The sequence below is a fragment of the Sapajus apella genome, unplaced genomic scaffold (assembly GCF_009761245.1).
Source record: "Sapajus apella isolate SASKATOON/1434 unplaced genomic scaffold, GSC_monkey_1.0 scaffold94, whole genome shotgun sequence".
In the NCBI taxonomy this organism is placed as follows: Eukaryota; Metazoa; Chordata; class Mammalia; order Primates; family Cebidae; genus Sapajus; species Sapajus apella.
In genome coordinates, this window is record NW_022437034.1 from 565,899 (window position 1) to 579,004 (window position 13,106).

The following is a 13,106-nucleotide window of genomic DNA, read 5'->3' on the forward strand; positions in this document are numbered from 1 at the left end:
AAGCTAATTAATGTATTCCACTGTAGTTTTAATTTTCAGTTTTCTTATTGAGGATGAACATCATGTGAATAAAAACAATTTTTATTTTCTGTCAACCATTCATATTCTTTGCCCTGTTTTCTACTGGACTATTATATTCCGTTTCTTACTTATGTGTAGAAACTATATATTAGAAAAATCATTTCCCCTCCACCTTTTTTTTGAGACAGGGTCTCACACTGTCACTAGGCTGGAGTGGAATGTTACAATTATGGCTCACTGCAGCCTTGAACTCCTGGGCTTGAGCAGTCCTCCGACCTCAGCGTTTTGGGTGGCTGGGACCACAGGTGCATCCCCCCACACCCAGCTAATTTTTTATTTTTTGTAGAGACAGGCTGTCACTATGTTGCTCAGGCTGGTTTTGAATTCCTGGATTCAGTGATCCTCCTGCCTCAGTGTCCCAAATTGCTGGGATTACAGGTGTGAGCCACTGGGCCCTCAATTCCTTTTTCTAATATTAAGGGTAGCAAAAATTTTCCTTGTTTGTCTTGTTTGTGGTATTTTATGCCATGTAGAAGTTCTAGATGTTTATGAAGTCAAATTTATTAGTTTTTCATTTTATGGACTTTGGGTGTTATGCCATGGTTAGAAAGATCTTTTTCACATTGAAGTTCTAAAAATAATTTTTTGTGTTTGATTCTACTTAAGTAATACATTGGGGATTTTGTTTTGTTTTTGAAATTTCAATTCATTTGAAATGTGTTGTGATGTAACATGTGAGGTATGTATCACCTTTCCTTTTTTCCAGGTGGCTGAGCAGTTGTCTTGATAGCATTTATTGGTTCATCCTGCTTTTTAATTTTAATATGTAAATTTACTTTGTCCTCTTTAATGCTGTTGGTTTTTTTGCTGAAAATAATTCTAGGCAGCACTTTATAAGAATTTAAAATATAGTCAATATTCATAATTTAAAACATCTGTGATTTCTTTTATTAATATTATTTTTAAATAAAATTCTTACCCAAGGCACAATCTCAAGAGGTCCTGAGAACATGTACCCCCATATGTGATTTCTTAATCTTCATGTTTCTACCTGCTAGTAAATTTAAGTGATTTTAAAATAGTAAAACCTAAACTTCAAATTCTCCTTTGTTGTTTAAAAAGAAATTGTTGGCCAGGTGCGGTCACACACCTATAATCCCACTACTCTGGGAGGCTGAGGCAGGCAGATCACTTGAACCCAAGGAGTTCGAGACCAGCCTGGGCATCATGGTGAAACCCCATCCCTGTCCCCAAAAACACATAAATTAGCCAGGCATGGTAGTGCACACCTATAGTTAACAGCTAATTGCGAGGCTTAGGTGGGAGGATTGCTTGAGTTCAGGGATTTAAGACCAGCCTGGGCAACATACTGAGAACCCATCTGTACAAAAATTGAAAAATTAACCAGACATGGTGGCACATATCTGTAGTCTTAGCTACTTGGGAGGCTGAGACGGGAGGATTGCTTAAGCCCAGGAGGTTGAGGCTGCGGTGAGCTATGATTGTACCACTGCACTCTGGCTTGGGTGACAGCGAGATACCATCTCTAAAAAGATATATATATATAGTAGAGAAATAAGAAAGCATAAGGCTAGTAATTATATTCTGGAATATTTAAATTAATGTTATTTACATTATTGCACTAGGACCCAGTACCACAACAGAAACAGAAACAATCGCCAAATATGAAATAATGGATGGTGCACCAGTAAAAGGTAACACACTTTTCATTTACTTATTTTGTGTAGTGCAAACAGTAGTGTTTATGGCAGTTTTGTTTGTATTTCTTTAGTGTGAAAGTATCTTTGAATTCTTAAAACCATTCTTACAATGGTAGCTTTTAAGATCATCTTTGTATAGCTGCAAAGAAGACTGTAATTATACTTCCTAGTCTGAAATAAGGTTTAATTTTTCAGTTTCAATTTAGAATTTAGTAGAGACAATTATATGTATCTGTTCTCTAGTTTTGAATTTGTAATATTTTCATTGTCTTCTGTTATACAATAGTTTGTCTTTGTAAATCTTTTCTCTCCTGCTGACACAAAATGGAGTATGGCTGAGCATTAATTCCTGTGGGTTTTTGGAGTCTTTATAGCCCTCAAGAAAATAAGCAGTTCCATTACTAGATAATAGTCAGTATCTGACACAATGAAGCCAGTATTTATCATTTTAAATTTATGCCTGGGTTTTCTTCGTTGTTAATACTTACATCACAAAGCCAGTACCATTTATTAAGAGCCAAGTGTAGATGAGGCGTTGTAATCTCAGGTGCTCTAAAACTACCTGTCATTCTTTGAGCTAGGTGGGTTTGTCCCTAATGATGCATGTATGTGTATTCTTGTGTTATGCAACATTACTTTGTAAAATTCCAGCGGCCAGCAATTTTTATGTAAATTATGAGTTTTATGTCTTTCATTAAATTGGTGTGCATGAGAAAATTATTACATTAAAAAATATTCAGGCCAGGCACTGTGACTCACACCTGTAATCCCAACACTTTGGGAGGCTGAAGTGGGCAGATCACTTGAGGCCAGGAGTTTGAGACCAGCCTGGGCAACATGGTGAAACCCCATCTCTACTAAAAATACAAAAAAAAAAAAAAAAATCAGTAGGGCATGGTGGCAGGTGCCTGTAATCCCAGCTACTCAGGAGGCTGAGGCAGGAGAATAGCTTGAACCCAGGAGGTGGAGGTTGCAGTAAGCTGAGATCGTACCATTTGCACTCCAGCCTAGGTGACAAAGCAAGACTCCATCTCAAAAAAAAAAAAAAATTCAAAAGAGAATATGTGAATAATTACCCTTAGGAAAACAGAAGCAATGAGAATCTGAATAACAGTCTTTTTGGTAATGAAAGAATGTCATCATTCTGTCCGCTTTTAGCTTTGGATGTATGAGTAATAGATATTCAAAAATTTATACACATGATTAGAAATTATGGTAAACTTCATGAAAGAAGATAACAAAAACTACTTTTTTTTTTTTTTTTTTTTTTAGATGGAGTTTCGCTCTTGTTGCCCAGGCTGGAGTGCGATGGCACGATCTCAGCTCACCACAACCTCTGCCTTCCGGGTTCAAGTGATTCTCCTGCCTCAGCCTCCTGAGTAGCTGGGATTACAGGTGCCCACCACCATGCCTGGCCAATTTTGTATTTTTAGTATTGATGGGGTTTCTCCATGTTGGTCAGTCTGGTCTTAAACTCCTGACCTCAGGTGATCCGCCCACGTCAGCCTCCCAAAGTGCTGGGATTACAGGCGTGAGCCACTGCATCTAGCCCAAAACTACTTATATAGCACTTATCTGTTGGCACTATTTGAGTTAAGTATATTAACCCATATAGTCCTTGCATATTCCTTGTGAATACTATTGTTATTTCCCACTTCACAGGTGAAGAACTTAAACAATGAATAAGTGATTTGTCCAAGGTCACACAGTCAATAAATGGTTGAGTTTAGATTTGAAGCCAGGCATTCTGGCTCTAGAACGGTGTTCCTTGTCTAGGGGCAATTTGTCCCACAGTGGATGTTTGGTGTTGTCTGGAGACATTTTTGGCTGTTACACTTGGAGAGTGCTACTGGTATCTAGTGGGTAGAGGCCAGGGTTGCAGCTAAACATCCTGCAAAGGATAGGACCCTCCTACAACAAAGAATTATTCAGCCCAGTGAAGAAGTGAAGCATGAGTGTCATCTCTGTAGTGCTTAGTCCTGTTAAGTGACTGTATTTAATCATCTTTAGAATTAAGTGGAAATTCCTTTTCTTTCAGGCGAATCAATTCCAATAAGACTATTTTTAGCAGGATATGACCCAACTCCAACAATGAGAGATGTGAACAAAAAATTTTCAGTAAGGTACTTTTTGAATTTAGTGCTTGTTGATGAGGAAGACCGAAGGTACTTCAAACAGCAGGTATGGTACCACTTAGGCTGACACTGTATTCTGCAGCAGATCTAAAAATACCTAGAAAGCACTCACTTTTCTAAGCTTCATTGTACCGAGCGAGTGGGAGTTTCTAAGTAAATAAAAACACTGTGGGTATGATAGATAAAGAAGTAGATGAGAATAGAATCCTATGATAAATCCCTCCCCAATCATTCTGCAGTACTCCAGAGTGAGCTATAATTTTTCAGGGCTTTTAGTTTTCTCTTACAAGGTTTTTTGTTTTTGTTTTTTAATAATACCTGCTGCTTATTTAGAAAAAAATAAGGCAATAAAGAATAAGGAATGAAGTAAAGGTCAGCAGAATTTTCACCACCATTGCCACTAATGTGTGCATGTGTATTTAGATCATATTATGGATGTTGCTGTTTTTTCTTACTGTTTATAATTTTTTGTAGAGACAGAATCTCACTATATTGCCTAAGCTAGTCTTGAACTCTTGGGCTTAAGCAATCCCCCTGCGTTGGCCTCCCAAAGTGCTGTGATTATAGGCATGGGCCACCGTGCCCAGCTGTATTCTTTAATTTGCATTTTTACTCAGTCGTGTCTTGTATATCTTTCTCTTATCAGCAAATATACATTATTATTATTATTATTTGGAGATGAGGGTCTTCCAGGCAGTCCTTCAGTCACAGCCTTCTGAGTAGCTGGGAGGTACAGGCACATACCACTTTGCTTTGCTGATTTATCCTTTAAACAATTCTGTTATAAATGTCTGTGAGATGACTGAATTCTAATAATTTTTGTTTGTTTTTTGAGACAGAGTCTTGCTCTGTTGCCCAGCCTGGAGTGTAATAATGCAATCTCAGCTCACTGCAACCTCTACCTCGCAGGTTCAAGTGATTCTTGTGCCTCAGCCTCTCAAGTAGCTGGGATTACAGGCATGTGCCACCATGCCAGGCTAACTTTTGTATTTTGTTTTTTGTAGAGACAGCGTTTCGCCATGTTGGCCAGGCTGGTCTCGAACTCCTGGCCTAAAGTGATCCACCTGCCTTGGCCTCCCAAAGTGCTGGGATTAGAAGTGTGAGCCACCATGCCCAGCCTCTAATACTTTTTTAAATATAAAATGTTCATTATAAGTTGTTCTCATTTGAAAATCAATTAAAAGCTTTTGGTGAACTTTGAATGAAGATAGTAATTAGAATGGTCTTTTGTATTCTGAATCAGATTAATAAATATGTAGTTGAATGTCAGTTGAGTGTTCAAAGCTAAGTTAGAAATTATTCTGTGCTAAGTAATATGAAAAATGCAAAAACTACCTTTTATAAACATGATTTGTCCTCCATGTTCTCACATTGTAGATATCTGGAAAAAGTAAAATGTAAACTAACAGAATACTTAAATAACAGTTTGACAGTAATTTAGAAGAGAGAAAACCTATTCCAGTATTGCCATCCTAATGTAGTATAATTAAACATAGGTCATTTATAACTTCAAAATAAATTACATGATTTTTATAATTTCAAAATCAATTGCATATCATGGCACTATTGGAGGTAGTCTGTTATTTCTCATGCGTGCTCATTTGGATGGTTACGTTTTGATATGTTGGTTTAAAAAAAAAAACCCAGCCCATAATCACTTCTTGAAGCAAATAATTTTAGGAATTTAGAACAGGGAAGCTCTCAGGATAGATTGGTTAAGGGTAAGAGTTAGGTGGAGAAATAGAGATTTGAAGACTGGGGAAGATGTAGGGCAAGTTTATTTAGATTGCTTTGGAGGCAGAGTAACTCAGTTTGTCTGATGGGGGCAAGGCTCTAGGGAGGGAAAAGAGTAATGTTGGTAAATTGGATAAAGGTTATAGAGAGGCATGAATACCTGTTTGGAAATTTATTCTGGAGGCACTGAGAACTGCTGAAGAGCAACCCAAGCAGTGTATAAGAGGATTTACCTGGTAGTGATAATGAAGGATTAGTTAGAAAACACCCTGCCTCCCTTGCCTCTGAGGAAGCTGTTTTAATATCTAAGTGACAAGAGCTTGAACTTGGGTGAGGGGAATGGAACAGAAATGAAAGGATGGATTTGGGGAATTCTTTAAAGTAATCATAGGACTTCTTTCCAGATTGGATTGGTGGTGGTGGAAATGTGTGGGTGCTGGTGGTAGGAGCACTGGAGGCAGAAGGAGCAGTCAAGATTAGAATTGGAAGCAACTGCATCAGTTAGAAAAGAGAGCTTTTGTAGGGAAGAATTTAATTTTGTTATGGTTAAAATTAAAGTGGCAGTCCTGATTTCCATGGTGAAAATTTAAGGCATCAAAGAGATAAGGCATCATATCAAACATTAATTTGTAAATATCTTGCATTTGTTTTCTAGGAGATCATTTTATGGAGAAAAGCTCCTGAAAAACTGAGGAAACAGAGAACAAACTTTCACCAGCGATTTGAATCTCCAGAATCACAGGCATCTGCTGAACAGCCTGAAATGTGAACTGAACAGGAGGAAAAAAGGAGAGTAAAAAACTCCTGTAACCATTGAGATTAAGTTCAGCAGGTTAAAGATGGTTGCAGCCGGAGTGGGGGGAAAAAGGCCAAATCTCCATATATATTAGTCTTCCTTTATCTTAACAGCACTGCATTTATTTTATGATATAATGAAATGTTCTTTTCATGTATATACATTTTTAAAAGTGCTTTCTTTGAAACACTGGAACTTTCTTAAACTGCCTTTTTTTTTTTTAACTTCATACTCTGATGATAAGTACTTAGATATGCATCAGCGTAAACATGAAAAATTGTCATGTGAGTAGGCTGGTATTTGTAATTTTGCTTTCTTTCTGCATAATGTTGATTATAAATCCTTCTTTCTTTTCATGCTAATGATTACCTCTTATTCTCTACATGCAAAAAATTAAATATTTTATGTTCAAATAAAATTAGAAACCCTGAGTGGCCCCTTGCATCCTGCAGAGATTTAAAACATGGCACCCCAACATTTTTGAGAACTACATTTGTTTTTACATATGTATTTGAGAAATGCAAATAGAATGTTTCACTGCAGGTGCTTCTGAGTACCATTCCATGGCTTCCAGAATTTTATCTTCTTTGAGGTCTTCTGTGGTATGACTGTTGAATTTCTTCCCACAAGGGATTATGTAGCAGGTCATTATGGCCTTCTTTTTTTTGGCCATATTAAGTAACAGGTTTGCTATTTTCCAGTAGCACCACTGTGTGTTTTCTGCAAAGTGGAGTTGACTTAGGTTGGCATTTTAGATTTGTTAAAACCATTTTCTCCATAAATATTTTGAAACATATTTATATATTTCAATTTAATCTTTTGCCATGTGTATGCAAATATTTTCTTAACTTCACAAATTCTCTTTTTCAGGGGAAAATTTTGGGATAGGGGACTCAGGAGGACCTGTGAAGCATGTAGTATCTAGATCTGGTAATTTCATGTTTATTAAACTCGAACTTTGGCTACTTAAACTCACATTGAAACTTCATCCAGTTTCTTAATTTTTTAACACTAAATTCAAGTCATGTGTTTAAAGTCTCTAAAAAAGATTTCAGTCATCCATTCATATGCATGGGGTCTGATCGCAAATACACTAAATGTGGAGTGTAGGAACCAAAATGAAACCTGCTGTGTGGAAACTACTTTCACTTATGGTTCATTGGGTTTTATACCAATTTTTTTTTTATATACTTCAGTGCAAGTCTTGTCAGTTAACCTTACTTTTATGAGTAAGCTAAATAACCCAAATTACATTTATTTAAACCTGTTTTACTACTATGGCACTTTGATAAAATGGTCAGTAACCAACTTTACTGGCAAAAGGGTCCATGTACCATGTGCTGGAGCATCTGTTCTACATGTGGATATCTATGAATTGGTAATGTTTTCCTTCATGTAAGTGCCTATTCAGAGTTTCAGAATTTTTAAATGCCAAATATTTTCATGGTCACTTGCATGTAGTAATCTAGAAAATATTCAGAGATTTTGAAAACCAATTGTATTTAACCAGCCTCAAATTGTGCAACCATGATGTATAATAAAGAATTTGAAACAGAATCTGAGCTTGCTGTTTGATTAAAATAGCTCTATTCTCAAATCCCTTCTCATTGTTAGATTTAGTGTTGAGGATAGGATTGCTCAATAGTTTAGGAAGCTGTAATTGTGATAATGAATTTTTATTACTACTACTGGTTTTAATTTTAAATAGCTATGTAATGATTTTAATAGGCTGGCTTACAACTGTCATATACAGGATGCCTATCCATTTTGCTCAAGACTTTTTGTTGCATAACCAATTTGAAAAATAAAAATTCAAATTTAGTATTTGGCTATTTCAGTCAGAAGTAAGCCAGTTAATTAGAAGTCATAAACTGAAAAAGAAATTTGTGTCTTTAATGAAGAGTTACAATGTCTAATCCATTGGTTCTCAACCCTGGCTGCATATTAGAATCACCTTAGGTGTTTTTAAAAATAACCAGGTCTAGGTCATACTCTGACCAATAAAACAAGAATCTCAAAGACTGGGCCATAAGCATTAAAAACAAACGAACAGAAATACCTTTAATCCCAGCATTTCAGGAGTCTGACGTGGAAGGATCACCTGAAGCCAGGAATTCGAGACCAGCCTGGCCAACAAAGTGAGACCTTATCTTTACAAAAAATTTAAAAATTAGCTGGGCATGGTGGCATGCATCTGTATTCCCAGCTGCTCAAGAAGCTGAAACAGGAAAATTCCCTTGAGCACAGGAATTTGAAATTACACTGAAGTGATCATGCCACTGTACTCTACCCTGGGTGGCAGAGTCACCATGTCTCAAAAGAAAAATCTACCCAGAGTTGAGAACCACTGAGCTAAACCATTAAAATATTTATGACTCTCACTAACAGAGAATTTTCTCCTTATTGTTTTGATATTGTTGGGGAAGAAAAACTTTTACCCTCTTAGGATGAGTTCTTGCAGGCCTGCAAATTAGACAAGAGACATGGCTGGTGCCTAACACTTTGAGAGGCTGGGGTGGGAAGATGGCTTGAGCCCAGGAGTTTGAGACTGGCCTGGGCAATATAATAAGACCCCATCTCTATTGGGGGGAGTGGGGACAAACATAGGGGAAGTGGTGGGGAGTAAGAGTACTTATGGGTAAACAAATGACATAGAAAAGATAAAATGAGCTTTTACTAGAATAGATGGGAGATACGATAATTTTGGTACAATGTCTGTTCACGTGTGGTACCCATTTATTGGCTCAGGGTAAAAGTCAGTCTTTCCTGGTTGCTCCCAGGAAGGGGATTTTTGAGTTTTTTTGAGCGCCCAGGCCTTTAGGCAGATAAGGGATTTCAAAAACAAATGCCTGGCCAGGGATGGTGGCTCACACTTGTAATCCCAGCACTTTGAGGGCCAAGGCAGGAAGATCACTTGAGCCCATGAGTTTGAAACCAGGCTGGGCAACATAGCAAGACTCCATCTTTGTAGAAACAAAAAAACTAGCCGGGTGTGGTGGCTGTAGTCCCAGTTACTTGGGAGGCTGAGATCGGATGATCACCTGAGCAAGTAGGTTGAGGCTGTGGTGAACCATAATAGTGCCACCATACTCCACCCTGGGCGACAGAGTGACACCCTGTCTAAAAAACAAAAGCAAATTGCTCAAAATAATTTTTATGCCTCCAGTGTATTCTGGAGCCCCTTCAATATGGATCTAGTTGTTGGAATACCCAATTCTCATTATCATGTGATTCAGTAAAGCCTAAAATTTTATGCTGTTCTTTTATGTTCATTTGAATCTGTTGGGTGTATATCGAGGCTTCCAACAGGGTGTTTATACTAATTTGGATTGGAACGTAACATATTTTAGGCTTTAAATCAGATAAAAGCATATTGAGGGAAATGTGCATCCTTAGATATAATATATACTTTTTTTTTTTTTTTACACTTGGGGTCTTCTGTGAACATAATTCTCTTCATGTCACTCCCCTAAAAATCTTTTAGTGACTTAGTTACTTGCAGAGTAAATGTCAAATTCCACATTGCAAAATACAGCTTCAGCCCCAGTTACGCCAGACTCCTTGGAGACTGCCCATCCACTTCCTGCACTCCAGCTGACTAACTTCCAGTACGACTGTCCTGGTAAATCATCTGTCACCATCTCCACATCTCCAAGTCAAAGAGTTGTCCTTTGTTGTGCTGCCAAGGCATGGTGTGCATCTCTGGGATTATACCTATCACAGTTTTAAACGACATCTGAATTGTTTAATTTTATGGATTTTAAGCCTCGCTAGGGCTCAGACTGTTTTGATATAGTCTGTACTTATCACCTACACTTTTTTTTTCTTTTCTGGACAAGGTCTCAGTTTGTTACTTAGGCTGAGTGCGGTGGTATGATCAGGGCTCACTGCAGCCTCGATCTCCTCTGAGTTCAGGTTATCCTCTCACCTCAGCCTCCCAAGTAGCTGGGATTATAGGCATGTGCCCAGCTAATTTTTTATTTTATTTTTTTTTTACAGATGGGGTCTTACTATGTTGCCCAGGCTGGTTTCAAACTCCTGAACTTATGCAATCCTGCTTCGGCCTCCCAAAGTGTTGAGATTATAGGCATGAGCCACTGCACCCAGCCCACTTTATCTCTGAATAAATGAATGAACCTTATTTTCCAAGTGATTATAAAATTAAAGATCCTCTCATTTAGAAAAACTATAGGTCTAAACTATAACACAATTATGGATTAGAACTGTTAGGCAGCTAAGTATTAGAATAAAGCAAAAGTTTTCTAGGAGTGGTATGCCCTGGAGAGAAAGCAAGAGAGCAGAGCAGGACCATGTGGGTGCTATCTGTGTACAAGTTCTACAAATGTGTCCAATAAGTGCCCCATCCCTTCCAGCTCTTAACATTTCATGATTCTAAGAGTAAATTTTTTTTTGAGATGGAGCCTCGCTGTATCACCCAGGCTGGAGTGCAGTGGTGTTATCTTGGCTTACTGCAACCTCCACCTCCCAGGTTCAAGCAATTCTCCTGCCTCAGCCTCTTGAGTAGCTGGGACTACAGGTGCTCGTGCCACCACTCTCAGCTAATTTTTTGTATTTTCAGTAGAGACAGGGTTTCACCGTGTTAGTCAGGATGGTCTTGATCTCCTGACCTCATGATCCGCCTGCCTTAGCCTCCCAAAGTGCTGGGATTACAGGTGTGAGCTACTGTGCCCAGCCAAGAGTAAATCTTAAAGATTCACTTAGGATGAACATTAGTTCAGTGTCTACATTATGATGACCTTAATGTCAGAAAAATACTAGAAACTTCAAATTACAGAATTTGGTAGACAAGGTGTGAGAGTAATCTACAGGATATACTTTTGTGAAACCTACTCTAGGTTTTGTTCATAGCAAAAGCAAAGGTGAAGAAGAAAAAAACTTGTTTTATTTCTACCACCTAGGTTATCTTCTCACACTTCCTTTCTCCCTCTCCTGTTTATTTCCGTATTCATGCATGAATTTAGCATATTTACAGACTATCAGTTCGTGCTTGCTATGGTTTGAATGTGTCCCCTGAATTTTTTGTGTTAAGAACTTAATCCTCAAATTCACATGTTGATTGGAGGTGAAGCCTTTGGGAGGTAATTAGAATTAGATAAAATTCTTAGTGTGGGTCCCCCATGATGTGACTGGTGGCTTCCTAAGAAGAAGGAAGAGAAACCTGAACTGACACACAAGGTCTTGCCTTCTGGCCATGTGATGCCTTCTACCATGTTATGTTAAGAAGGCCATCACCAGATTCCAGCCTCTTGATCTTGGACTCCCTAGCCTCCAGAACTGTAAGAAATCAATTCATTTTCTTTATAAATGACTCAGTCTGTATCTGTTATAGCAATGCAAAATGTGTTATATTGGCCCTACCCTGAAGGAACTTTATTTTATCTTATTTTTGAGACAGAGTCTCACTCTATCACAGAGGTTGGAGTGCAGTGGCATGGTCTCGGCTCACTGCAATCTCTGCCTCCTGGGTTCAAGCGATTCTTCTGCTGCAGCCTCCTGAGTAGCTGGAACTACAGGTGAGTGCTACCACACCTGGCTAATTTTTGTATTTTCCGTAGAGACAGGTTTCACCATATTGACGAAGCTGGTCTCAAAATCCTGACCTCGTGATCTGCCCACCTTGGCCTCCCAAAGTGCTGGGATTACAGGTGTGAGCCACCGTGTCCTGGTCCAGAGCAGTAGTTCTCAAAAGTGTGGTCTCAGACCAGCAGAGTTGCATCATCTGGAAATGTTTTAGAAATGTAAACTCTCAGATCTCTCTCCAGATCTGCTGAATCAGAAACTTCAGGGATGGGGCCCAACAATCTTGTTTTTAATGATTCTTTTCTGATGATTCTGATGCACTCTAAAGTTTAAGAACCACTGAATCAAGAGGCACAATTACGATAGTTTTCATTCTATAATAGAGCCTGTACTAGGACCTATGATGTGTAAGAGAATCAGCCAGCGTGTTCAGAGGTACAGAGGTGGGAAATGATGACATAACAGGTGTATAGTTCCAGCATGAACAGAATGGTAGATGTGGAGAGTAGAACTAAAGCTGGAAGGGGCATATAGGGTGAACCAACTTAGGACAGAACCTGGATGCCATATGATGGAGTATGGGCTTTATCGGAACATTTATTCAGAATCACCAAACGACTCTAAGCAGGAGTAACTTACCAGATTTGTGTTTTCAAAAGATCATTAAGGTGCTGTGGCAAAATACAGGAGGCTACCAGTTACATAGTTATTGCATTCATCCATTCAACAAGCAAAATAAAATATTTATAGGTGCTCTAATGTGTGTTAGGTACTGATTACACTTACTGCTATAAATATGACAACCAGTATAAATATGACATCTTTTTTTTGTAAAAGCAAAATTGTATATTTTCCCATTTCAATGTTCATAGTAGAATTTAATGAATGGCAGAAAGGGAAAGCCTGTGTATACTATCACAAAATTCAGATTGCACTTTCTGCCTGCAAGGAGGTCCAAACAAAATTACAGTTAAAAGAGTTTTGAGAATTTTTTTTCTGTAAAACTATACTAGGGTTGGGCTAGATCTGTAAGACCAGTAACTGCCAGCTGCTGTGGCATGCACCTGTAGTACCAGCTACTCAGGAGGCTGAGGCAGGATTGCTCGAGTCCAGGAGTTCGGGATCACCCTCTCCTCAAAAAAAAAAAAAAAAAAAAAA

General features: G+C 38.3%; 1 protein-coding gene across 2 annotated transcripts in view; it reads left to right on the forward strand.

Annotated features, from left to right (window-relative positions):
• The window catches only part of VPS26A (VPS26, retromer complex component A), a 50,049-nt gene extending 42,085 nt beyond the window's left edge, over positions 1–7,964 (forward strand). For both annotated transcript variants that reach the window (XM_032256174.1, XM_032256176.1), the window contains 3 exons: positions 1,668–1,736; positions 3,781–3,923; positions 6,267–7,964. In XM_032256174.1, coding sequence (XP_032112065.1) covers positions 1,668–1,736; positions 3,781–3,923; positions 6,267–6,380 — 326 coding nt within the window. In that variant the 3' untranslated portion in view covers positions 6,381–7,964. The remainder of the gene's footprint in view (positions 1–1,667; positions 1,737–3,780; positions 3,924–6,266) is intronic.
• Positions 7,965–13,106: the final 5,142 nt, after the last annotated feature.